This window comes from Sebastes umbrosus, chromosome 10, assembly GCF_015220745.1.
Source record: "Sebastes umbrosus isolate fSebUmb1 chromosome 10, fSebUmb1.pri, whole genome shotgun sequence".
Classification (NCBI taxonomy): domain Eukaryota; kingdom Metazoa; phylum Chordata; class Actinopteri; order Perciformes; family Sebastidae; genus Sebastes; species Sebastes umbrosus.
Window position 1 is genome coordinate 14,805,155 of NC_051278.1, and position 11,807 is coordinate 14,816,961.

The following is an 11,807-nucleotide window of genomic DNA, read 5'->3' on the forward strand; positions in this document are numbered from 1 at the left end:
GCTGTTAACAAGCATTTCTGATTCTTACAAACAGTCCCTTTAAATCATTAAAGGCACACGGTCACAAATTATAATTTGCCTCTCCTTCATGCATTCATCCTCCATTCTATTTGAGCGAAGGGGCAAAAAAACATTTGCTTCCAGTGATGAAGCAAATTCACATCTTCACATTCATGTGGAGTTCAACTTTGCTGAACTTTCAGTCCAAAGGCCACTCACCTGCATTGGTGCATGTGTGACTGTACCTTAACAGAATAGTAAAAAGAAATGATATACAAAAGCCTTTTATTGAAATAATCAAACTCATAAAACATGACGTTATTATAGCCAGTTTTGATATAAAAAAATATATCAATATCAAATTCTGTGGTATCACCCACCCCTAATATGCAATGACACAACATAATAAAATGTAGAAGGGGTGCAGGGAGAGTTAGACAAAAAGAAGAAAAAAGCTCAATATAATTTTCTCACATTTATACAGTATAAGTAATATAAGTGCAGTACGCTAATAACTGTTTGTTTTATTTTGAATACAGTATAGTATGTGTGTACATACTGTATATATATGTACATAGTGTGTAGATGCATGACCATTCTACCCCAGATACCCATTATTAACATATCCAGTACAAAAAAATGGACAAACAGAATAACTGTTTATAACTGTGGACACAGAAATTACCGGCACATGATTATTTAGAACAAAAGTTATACTTTAAAGTCCCAATAACATTTGATTTCATGCTCCATTCCCTGATTATACAACCAATAATATTATGTCTTCTTAGGTTGCTCATTAATTGCATGATAAATGATTTGAGCTCCTGTCTGCATGTTGAAGTGTCCTTGAACCCCAATCTGCCATCCATAGCCATACTTGTGTATGTGTGAGTGACTGTGAGGCCTTGTGAAGTGCTTTGTACTAGTGCAATACTACTACTACAGTACTGCTGCAGTATGTTAACCATTCCCTCCAAAATCATATTAATGTATATCAAATCATTCCATTAAATCACAGACACCAGAACAGACATATTTCCGTTCCTAAAGACTTGTCATAATTCCTTGTGATAATCAGACAGTTGCATTTTCCTGATGCACATTTTGTGCGTTGTATGTCTGAGCCCACTTCTCCAGCTCTGCCTTCAGTTTACTTGCTTCAGGTCGCTCTTCTGGCTTCTCACACAGCATAGAGTTAATGATTTGGGTCTGCAAAAAATAATAAAAACAACTTCTACTGAGATATTTGTACCAATAATAAATGCTGTCATACTACATTATTGCTGAAAGCTTCACTCCACAGTATTTCAAACATATACACTTTGGAAACTGAGACTGATATCTTCTCATAACACTGTCATCTGTTGTGCTTTATATTTGACATTATTCATGACAGCAGCAGTCCTGTTTTAACTCCTCAACTTTTGAGGCTTTAGAGATGAACAACTGTTGTAACAGTGCAAACTCCTGTATGTCTGCCTCCCTGCTACTCTGTTGGCAGTGGTGGAGGATGTATTCATATCCTTTACTTAAGTAAAAGTACTAATACCACAATGTCAAAATCTTAAAGTAGAAGTGTGCAAGTATTATTAGGAAAATGTACTTTAGGTATTAAAAGTAAAAGTACTCAATGCAGAAAAATGGCCCCTGTGACTCTTGCACTATTAAAAATGTATATTATTAGATCATTATTACTCATGCATTAATACAAATGCAGGATTTTACTGTTGTATTGTTTGAGGTGGGGCTAATTGTTAAATATTTTGTATAGGACTGCATTTAATGATTATTTTCATTATGGATTAATCTGCTGATTACTTTCTCGATTAATCGATTGATTGTTTGTTTTGTAAAAATACAGAAGATAGTAATTAATGCTGTCACAAATACCCAGAGTCCAAAGTGAGACCATCAAAATTATTATAAATAAATAAAATAAAATGGAAAATCAACAAATCCTCACATTTGAGAAAGAAACCATGAAAGGTCAAAAGAACTGCCAATTTATTTTCTGTCAATTGATTCATCAAGTAATCGTTTCAGTGGTACTCTTACATTTTCATATGTTTTGTGTGCAAACATCTTAATTTGTAAACTAACTAGTAACTACAGCTGTCAAAGAATTGTGCAATATTTCCCTCTGAAATATTGAAGTATAAAGTGTCACGAGAAGAAAATACTCAAGTAAAATAGTACCTCCTGTAGTACTTTTGCAAATATACTTAGTTACATTCTACTACTCTCTGTTGGTGGCCAACATGACTAAGTGGCATCATGTAGCAAGTTAATCAGTTAGGATAATAATAATACGGTAATCTACCTCTTGGGGGAAAGTCCGTGAAAACTCTTCGGGGAGCTTCTGACTTCTGGCATCATCCCAAACCTGGTATTTATGAAGTAATAAAGGGATGAAAGAACTTGTTAGTTAGCCTCAAATTGACTAATAATTAAAATGATGCTCTGTTGAATGTAACAAATACAAGAAAAACTAAACAAGACGGATTAAAAGATGAGCAATAAAGTTCCATCTTATCTACTATCTATCTACAGTACATTGCTTTTGCTACATACAATACTGAAAAGAAATCAACTACTGGTGTATACCTACAGCAGCTGATTTCTTATTTGTATATAATATATACAGTATAAGCCTGCATGATATTGTAATATTTTTGTGTCTAGTCATTTGTCAAACTTAAATAGTAACACACAATGTTACCTTCTGTTTATGAAAGACTCACCACTACTCTTTCGTGGCCAGTAGATAGTTTCCAAAGGAGTTCAAAATAGATCAACCCCAGAGCGAATATGTCCACTTTTCGGTCATAGGTCTTCTCCCTCTTCTGTGATTGAATAAAAACACAGTATTGACAAAAGGCACTTCAACAGCCTAATGTTATCCTAATCATCATGAAAGATTACATAGTAATGTTCATGAGGTAAATGAAGCATCAGCTTCGAGCTAAATAATGTTCTATTGGCTTAAAAGTTGTAACACGTTTGATGTAAATGTTTTGATTTTACAGCTCTCGCTGCCAACAGTAAAGACAGGTGAGGCTGGGATTCAAGAAGTTCAGGAGCATTGTTAAATGTGGTAGGCATACACGTAGCCTAGTCTACCTAATTAAGCCCATGAGAAGAACACATTTGTTAACACAATAATATTATTTAAAGTTATTGACAGTATAGACCATCTCACTTGTTCAGGAGCCATGTAAGTTGTGGTTCCTCTGTGCCCTGTTCTCTCCATCAAAGCATCGTCGTCATCATCATCTATGGTGACCAGACCAAAGTCTCCGATCTTCACTTCTCCATCCAGTCCAAACAAGATGTTTTCAGGCTTACCATTGAAAAACAAAAACAGAAATTGAAATCTAGCATCTAGCTCCTCATGCGATGGGCAGTAACACATGAACTACTGAACTTAGAGCTTGAAATGGATTTTAAAAAAGGTACCTATGGTTGAAACCAGCATTAAATCTGAACAGCATCTGGCTTTTATTGGGTCAATTAATTGGTCTATTGATCAACTAATAACTTTATGTTCATCTATCTATCGCGTTCGTGGATCTGTTTCTAAAATCCAAGGTCATCAACCCAGTGTTTGTCCGCCTCTGCCTTTCCTGGTCCATGCACATCCATCCTAACCTCCATGTCTCCCAACTCAAGCCCGTCAATGAGTCTGCTTCCTGCTTGCTTTTTGAATCAAGTAAAAGAGAACCTTTATCGTGACCTGTTTGTTTGTGTGTCGTGCTTCTGGGTTCACTCCTGCCATTCTTCTGAGCCATGACACCATATTGGTTTAACTTTCACTCTCTGCCTGATAGGAAGTCATTGTCAATGAAAAACACCTGCATGACCCTATCTACTGTCTCCCCATCAGTACTGTGCTGTAATGGCACACAATTAACTAAGAAATCATTTTGGTCACAAGCACAACGTCTAAGATGTACCTAACTGTATACTGGACTTCAAACAGCAGGAAAGCAGCAACACATTTCCACAACCTCTTGGGGCTTGTTGGGGCAGGATCTAGCGGAATAAGGTCTGCGATGCTGCTACTCTGAACACCAGAACAATACACTGGTTCTAGGTTACGCCCTCTGATAGACTTCACTACTGGTTTGCACCAGGATCTGTCTCAAAGTAAACCAGAGGATGTATTAAATGCTCATGGTAGCGTCTATATCAGCTTAGCCTCAGCCACACACTGCAGAGTCTGGTCTCACCTTAAGGTCCCTGTGGATGTTCTTCTTGGAGTGAATATACTCGACTCCACTAACTATTTGTTGAGCAATGCTTAGACTTCCTTCTCTTCTCTTGGAGTCTTGCAGAGACTGATCGTTCTTCTCATCAATCCACACTTTAAGTGTTTTGGTGTCGCATAACTCCATCTGAATATAGAGGTACTTTGCCGATGAATTATCTGTAGACCTAGAAAAGAAAGAAGAGAACAATGATTTGAATTACTCACCTTTCACTTGAAGTGTTTCAGTGTTTCAAGTTTATTCGTCACATACACAATTATACTAGTATAATGTACCTATCCACAGCTGTACACGAGTATAAAGTAAGTGCATTAGACTTACTGGGAAGAGCTGTTACTGTCAGCTAAGATGTGCCATTGGTATGCTGAATCTTCCATCCAGAATGTGTAGTATCTGACGATATTACAGTGGTGGAGGTCTGATAATGTCTCCACCTCTCGAAGAGATTTCCTGAGCCAAAGGAGAACGAGAGAATGAATCAGTAAACAAAGTACTTGCACAAATAGTGCACATGCTACACTGCAAACTGGAACCTTACAACTCCATACTTACTCTTCACGGCAGACAATCTTTACAGCATAATACTTGTTCAGCAGTTTATGTTTTACTTTGTAAACACAACCAAAGGCTCCACTGCCAAGACACTCCATGGGATCAAAGTCTGAAGTAAACCTGTTGAGATTAACAATGTTGTTTAGGCTAAAGGGTAAAATAGAGATACATAATAATAAACATAGAGATGTCTTCTTGATTGTACATCAGTTATTGGGAGAGAAGTTTAAGATCACATCAGCATAAAATGCATGCTATAATGCAAATTCATGTTGTTTTTTCATACCTTGACTGGATGGATGTCTCATTCTGACTATTTCCCATATTCTGGTCTTTGACAGTATGCTTAGAGAATAAAAGAATAAAGTACATTTAAAATGTTGAACCTGCTCTGATTTATTAAGTTGTACACTCTTTAATAACTAGGACATACAACGTGTTGTCTGCCACATCAAAATATCCAAGTAATATATTTGACTTTACTTTTGGACTTTTACTTTTTTATTTACTTTTGGAGTGACGCAGTCCATAGTTGGAGTGAAATCACGAGTAGTCATTGGTATTGCATTTACATAAACTTGGACCTCTCTCAGTTGCCCTCCCACATACAGAGTAAGCAGAATATAAGAGGGTGGATATAACATTTGTAAGATTATGATATAGCGTGCAGACCTGATCCTTGGAAGAGTTCGATGAATCTGTGAATATTCCTGAGCCACTTGTACCCGTCGACATGCTTTGTGACGATGCAAGAGACTCCCTAGAAGAATACAATAAGATGCATGAGCACAGCCTTTTCAGCATTAAGCTCTACAATCTGATTTAATACAATGGTCAATAAGTGCCTTACAGTGAAGTTGGTGTTGACAACCCGGTTGGTGCATCATCTTCAGACACAGTTGATCCTAAGGGGATCTACAATTCACAAAAAGTTGTTACAATATAGCATGTTCCAAATAAAATGTTGTACTGTACTGAAGAACTATGTCAAATAATATCAATTATATTATTTATGTATTAATGATGTTATCTTTCACCTCAGTCAAACCATTTACATTTTTCATCTTTTTAAACCACAACTATGGACCCAAACTAAACGTTCTTGCTCTTACAATGCTGCTACTAGTCTGCTGCAGTCTATAAATATCATAAGTGTAGATTTTTGCTTTACCTACAATTTTTTTTTAACGATTATGAGAGAACAGACCTGAGCTTTGGAAGGGTTTGATGGATCGGTGAATATTGTTGAGCTACTTGTGTCCGTTGGCGTGCTTTGTGATGATGATTCATGGGACTCCCTAGGGGAATACAATGAGAGATATGAGTACAGCTTTCTCAGTATTTAACACCATGTTCTGCTCTCCTACTAATGACAATAAGTGCCTTACACTGTAGTTGCCCGCGCAGACAACATAGGAGATGCACTGTCTTCGGACACTGTTGATCTGATGGACACCTGAAATGCAAAGAATGTTAGACATAATTATTTAATGTAAAATTTCACCTCATTGGAACTATTTATTTCCAAAGTATTCAAAAGTAGCTGGGGTTGAGATCGGCTGCCACCTGTTAGTATTAGGAAGTATCACTAACTATAGCCTGGTGTTATCTTTTCTCAACATGGTGCCACAAAAACACCAAAAAACAAGAAAGAATAGGCCATTGTCTGGAACAAGAAGAAACTAAGTACAGTGTCTGGAATGACAAAATCTAATGTTTTGAAGGCTGTAGTTTGTGGTGTTGTTGAATTGTATTGTGTTATACTGAGAGGTGTTTCTAATATTTTCTCCTCACCATTTACTGTATATCATGAAGACACGCTAAATTACAAAACACCTCTTTGTATAATGCAATACATTTCAACAGCTGGACAAACTTCTTCTTCCAAAATGATCATGAAGTTGAATTAACACCTCTCTAAAACAGTTTCAATAAAGACTGAACATTATAACCTTCATGAAGGTAGGATCTGTGGCAGAACTCTTGTATTAGACGGCATTACTTTTAGCCAGGTGTACCTATTAAACGTGCAAATGAGTGTATATTTGATGATATAAAGGGAGTAAAAAATATGAAATACCTTGCTGTCCCAGTCTGACTGTTCTTGGAGAGCAGACCAGCCCAGCCGAGCTGCATTTTGTTTAGCTTCCTTGACAGTCTTTCCCTCACCCTCGGGGTATAGCTTTTTGTCAATCATTAATTTGTAGAAAAATCTGTGTTGTGTTTCAAAAAGGAGGAAATAGTTCAGATCATTATCATAACATTTTAATATTGCTTACAACTGAATATCAATCAAGAGTAAGTATAGTGTCTTTAGTGTCTATTCAGGTTACAGAAGTTCAGGTTCATACATACATAGGGTTACTAACTGTACCGCATCTCCTCTCTTCAATGTATGAATGGCAGCGCCTGGTTTTCTGACAGTAGTGGTCAACAATTCCAATGTAATTTGTCCCTCCTTGTCTCTGTTGGTCTCTGTAACGCTGTGAGCTCCCACTGAGATGTCTCATCTTATTACTGTAATAAAAAAGTGACATTTCACACTGATGAAAACATTGAACTGCTAAACTGAGCACTCCTTTCTACCTGATGCCATTACACTGTACAACAGCAGTGGAAAACCTTTCACCTTATACTATATCTCATAAACCATAGTAAATCATAATTATGTAAATATGTTACACTGATTTTGCATCATTATATCAATCTCTATATGAATACAGACACTTATTACCATTCAGATCATATATTAGTCTGGTGTTTAATTCTATTCTTATTTTAGTTTTTACAGTATACACGTCTTATTATTTATTTATTTTACTCTCTTTATCTGTATCTATTGCTGTCCTTGTCCTGCAGCAACAGCTGAATTTCCCTGCTGGGTATCATTAAATATGAACAGACATGAAAATTAAAAAATGCACTGCCGTTGTGATTTACTCACCAGATATCAGAAACATTTTGATTTGATGCCTCATTTTGTTGAGCTGATGTACAGTCGTATTTCTCATCTGCAGTCTTGAAAATAAAAAATAGAGAACAATTTTGAGATGGTTCACACAGTAGCCTGTTGACTTTATGACACCCTACAACACAATAGTGTTTTAGGCCTATGATTGGTCATTTACTTTCAAACAATAATGGATAATTAAGCAAAGACTAACAATAGTCTTACTGTGTCAGCTGAGTCCTGATGTTCATTCTCCAACAAGCCTCTCAGGGCATTTTTAGCCGCGTTTTGCTTGGCTTCCTTCTTGGTCTTCCCCTCACCATCAGGATAGACTTTTCCATTTAGGACTACCCTCCGGATGTATCTGTAGAGGAAATTGTCACATTTCTGTTATGCAGACAAGTTGACTTGAAATGATGTTGGCGGGGCTGGTTGGTGCACACTACCATATTCATCATCTGGTAATCATCTGTGTTGTGTTCAGTACTACTGTGGGTCTCCACCAGGATATTCACACACAGCCTCAACAAGCCCTCAATTGTTATTACATTCATGTGCTGAAATATGACATTTATTCAAAGAATGTACTTAAGTGCAATTTTGAGGTATTCAAGTATTTAAATAATTTATTGAAAGGATAGGATAGCCACTTGAGATGTAGCATCTCATTTTCGAGGGGGTCCTATAGACACAAATACAAAAACACATACAGACAAAACAGCATTACATAACAAACATACACTGCAAATACACAGATACAGACAGCTTGCTCACCATCTCCCACCCAGACCCCCCATCAGCCCTCTGCTATTATACTAGAAATATTTTGTAAATGTGATACAATGACCATATTTAAATCAATTACATCAGCATAAAGAACAATTGCAACAGTTTGTCTTCAGTTTATACAGTATGTTGCACAAATAAACTGAGGATCATAAGTACACACAAATTAAAAACATGAACAGGTTGTTTTAAGATGAGAAAATAAAAAAGTATTTCCATTTTATACAACTCTATATACCTCTTCTATCACATTTACTTGATCACAATTTAATTAACAAATAAAGATTAAAGAAATAAATAAACACACCACCACCCTTGTGCCATAGTCATCCGTGCCACCCTGAGGAAGAGACATCCAAAGCTCTCCCTTTTTGACGCAGCATGTAGCTACTGCAGAATAACATGTAAAGGCATGAACAGTACAACCTAAGGGTAACATAGGCTACATGTTTATTCAACTTACGTTTTGTCGTGTACAGGACCAGAGTCACTTTCCTCATAGTGCAGCTCAAAACCTTTCCTCCGTGCGTAATCGTTTAGTCTGTAGACATAGCTTCCAGTTTCCATCAGAAATGAGGAAGTAGCCGGAATTTCAGCTCAAACTGCATACAACTGTAATACATTAAAAAGCTCACAATACTTCTCCCGGATCCATACTATTTTTAATTGTTCTCATAATTGTGCGTAGTCCGTGTTCAGCTGACTTTAGTCTTCACACGCCTTTAAGTCTCGATTTCCTCTGCAACGTCATTCACTTACCGTCACGTGGCTCGACTATTTCTGAACAATCGAAACTTAAAACTTTGCACCAATTTAACCTAATTTACACAAACGACACTTAGTTATCAATAACTGTAGTTATTGCTGTATTATAGTTTGCTCAGAATTGGATCTGTCCAGTGGTGTGCACCGGTGTTTCAGAGTAAGGGGCAACATTTTAAAAAGGGGCACCTCTTACATGTTACAGATTATTATTATATCTATTATTATAGAGCTTAGACCACCACAGTGCCAGTGGCTGGTTGTACCTACCTGGCTGTGAGGATGGACACAGGTGTTTCCTGACACTCTAGTCAGGTAAGCATAATGATATGTATGTATAAATGTTTATGCTCTGCCGTTAACTGGTAATGGTAGTATTAATTTTGCCACGCAAGGTGTTTAAAAAAATAAATAAAAAATGACTAAATGACAAAAATAATATAAAAAATAAATGTAGCTATTAATTAATTGATAAAATGTAACAAATTGATATTTCTGTTTTAATTTGCTTTATTTATTTATCTTTGTATTAATTCCCTTATTTGTTTATTATTCTGTTTACATTTTCCCTTTTATTTTTTATGTATTTATTTTCATTATTTTTTTAATTCATTTTTGCATTTATTTTTTATTTATTCATTTATTTTTGCATTTATTTGTTTTATTTTTAAATGTATATGTTTACTTGTGTATTTAAGCATTTATTTATTTCTGGAAGTTTTCATCAGGACATTATAGTTTTAATGTCCTGATGAAGGTCCTTGTTGACCGAAACGTTGACTAATAAAGCAGAGAAAAGTGTGTGCAGCAGCAAGTTATTTTTTTGAAGAAGTACATATTGGAGGGGATCTACTCCCAGCACCACAAACAATTTTGAGAATGTGCATGTTTTCCTCTCCATGCAAGGTGTTTGCCACTGTAGACTGAGAATGAGATGCTCGTTAATTGTTATTAATGTTGGTCATAAATGCTGTGATAAGATGGCAGTTGAAAGTGACGTAGCCTATATCATGGTTATTGAAGGCAGTCTTTTGTCAATGCATCTAATGTTAATGTTACCATAACTAATTCATAATTAAGTTGATTATTAAGACAGACTGTTGCTTACTCTGCCATTGTGACAGGGTGTACCAATGTCAGCTTGGATCTGCTCCACCCCCCCTGATTAGGATAAGCGCATCCTCTTATAATCTTTAGTGGTTTAGGATGATGAATTCATGTTATCTGGACCTACTGATACCTTCTAAATGTTACTTTCAGTGTTCCTTTGTTCTTGCCACTTACCTGTTTCTTTCCCCTAGTCCTACTTACTTGTCCAGCTTGATCTTGAAAGAAAATACTAACATATTAAGTGTAATTCCTAGGAATTACTAGGATTAGGACACATTCATTAACTCAGAGCTGATACAATTCCCATACAGACTCATACAAACAAAGCAGATCATCAGTAGAGGACTCCACACTAAAATTCATGAATGTTCAAAATACGACAGACTTGACAGAAGATGAATGACCATCACACCCTAGTTACTAATGTTTTATTTCCCTATTCAGTGTATTCATTACAAGCAAAGGGTGTAATGTGGCATCGCTTTAAACACATTTAAGCATTGCCAGCATAGAATACATATTTTCGAGATCAGTTGTCAAAGTAATAATTACAATAGGACATGATTATTTGTTAAAAGTGAATAATTTTGCATTTGGGTCATTCTGTGTCTAATCAGATAGAAGTTGTTAACATTTTAGATTTTGTTCAAACCTTATACTGTATATATGTATAAACACTTCAAAATTATCAGTTTCTCTGGTTTTCCTATTTATTGGTATGTGTTTGAGTAAAATTAAATTTTTTGTTTTATTCTGTAAACTGCTGACAACATTTCTCCCAAATTTCAAATAAAAATATTGTCATTTAGACAATTTATTTGCAGAAAATGACAACTGGTCAAAATAACAAAAAAAATGCAGTGTTTTCAGATCTGGAATAATGCAAAGAAAACAAGTTCATATTAATTTTTAAACAACAAAATACTAATGTTTTAACTTAGGAAGAGTTCAGAAGTGAATATTTGGTGGAATAACCTTGAATTACAATCACAGCTTTCATGCGTCTTGGCATGCTCTCCACCAGTCTTTCACATTCCTGGCGCAAAAATTCAAGCAGCTCGGCTTTGTTTGAGGGCTTGTGACCATCCATCTTCCTCTTGATCACATTCCAGAGGTTTTCAATGGGATTCAGGTCTGGAGATTGGGCTGGCCATGACAGGGTCCTTCATCCACACCTTCACTGACCTGGCTGTGTGGCATGGAGCATTGTCCTGCTGGAAAAAACACTCCTCAGAGTTGGGGAACATTGTCAGAGCAGAAGGAAGCAAGTTTTCTTCCAGGACAACTTTGTACTTTGGCTTGATTCATGCATCCTTCACAAAGACAAATCTTCCCGATTCCAGCCTTGCTGAAGCACCCCCAGATCATCACCGATC

General features: G+C 36.2%; 1 protein-coding gene across 2 annotated transcripts; it reads right to left on the bottom strand.

The window, feature by feature from the left end:
* Window positions 1-268: 268 nt before the first annotated feature.
* LOC119495377 (interferon-induced, double-stranded RNA-activated protein kinase-like) lies at window positions 269-9,298 on the bottom strand. Of its 2 annotated transcripts, XM_037781760.1 has the most exons (17): window positions 9,023-9,298; window positions 7,999-8,137; window positions 7,768-7,841; window positions 7,179-7,340; window positions 6,904-7,036; window positions 6,212-6,279; window positions 6,031-6,121; window positions 5,674-5,738; window positions 5,496-5,583; window positions 5,110-5,168; window positions 4,824-4,943; window positions 4,593-4,721; window positions 4,233-4,437; window positions 3,203-3,343; window positions 2,745-2,846; window positions 2,324-2,386; window positions 269-1,212 (listed from the first exon to the last, which is right to left on the bottom strand). In XM_037781760.1, exons 1-17 carry the CDS (start codon window positions 9,124-9,126, stop codon window positions 1,078-1,080), a joined length of 1,878 nt encoding a protein of 625 aa, XP_037637688.1. In that variant the 5' UTR covers window positions 9,127-9,298; the 3' UTR covers window positions 269-1,077. The 2 variants fall into 2 exon arrangements, with proteins under 2 accessions (XP_037637688.1, XP_037637689.1); XM_037781761.1 differs by lacking the exon at window positions 6,031-6,121 and having other exon boundaries at window positions 5,674-5,714; window positions 6,256-6,279.
* Between the last annotated feature and the right edge of the window lie 2,509 nt (window positions 9,299-11,807).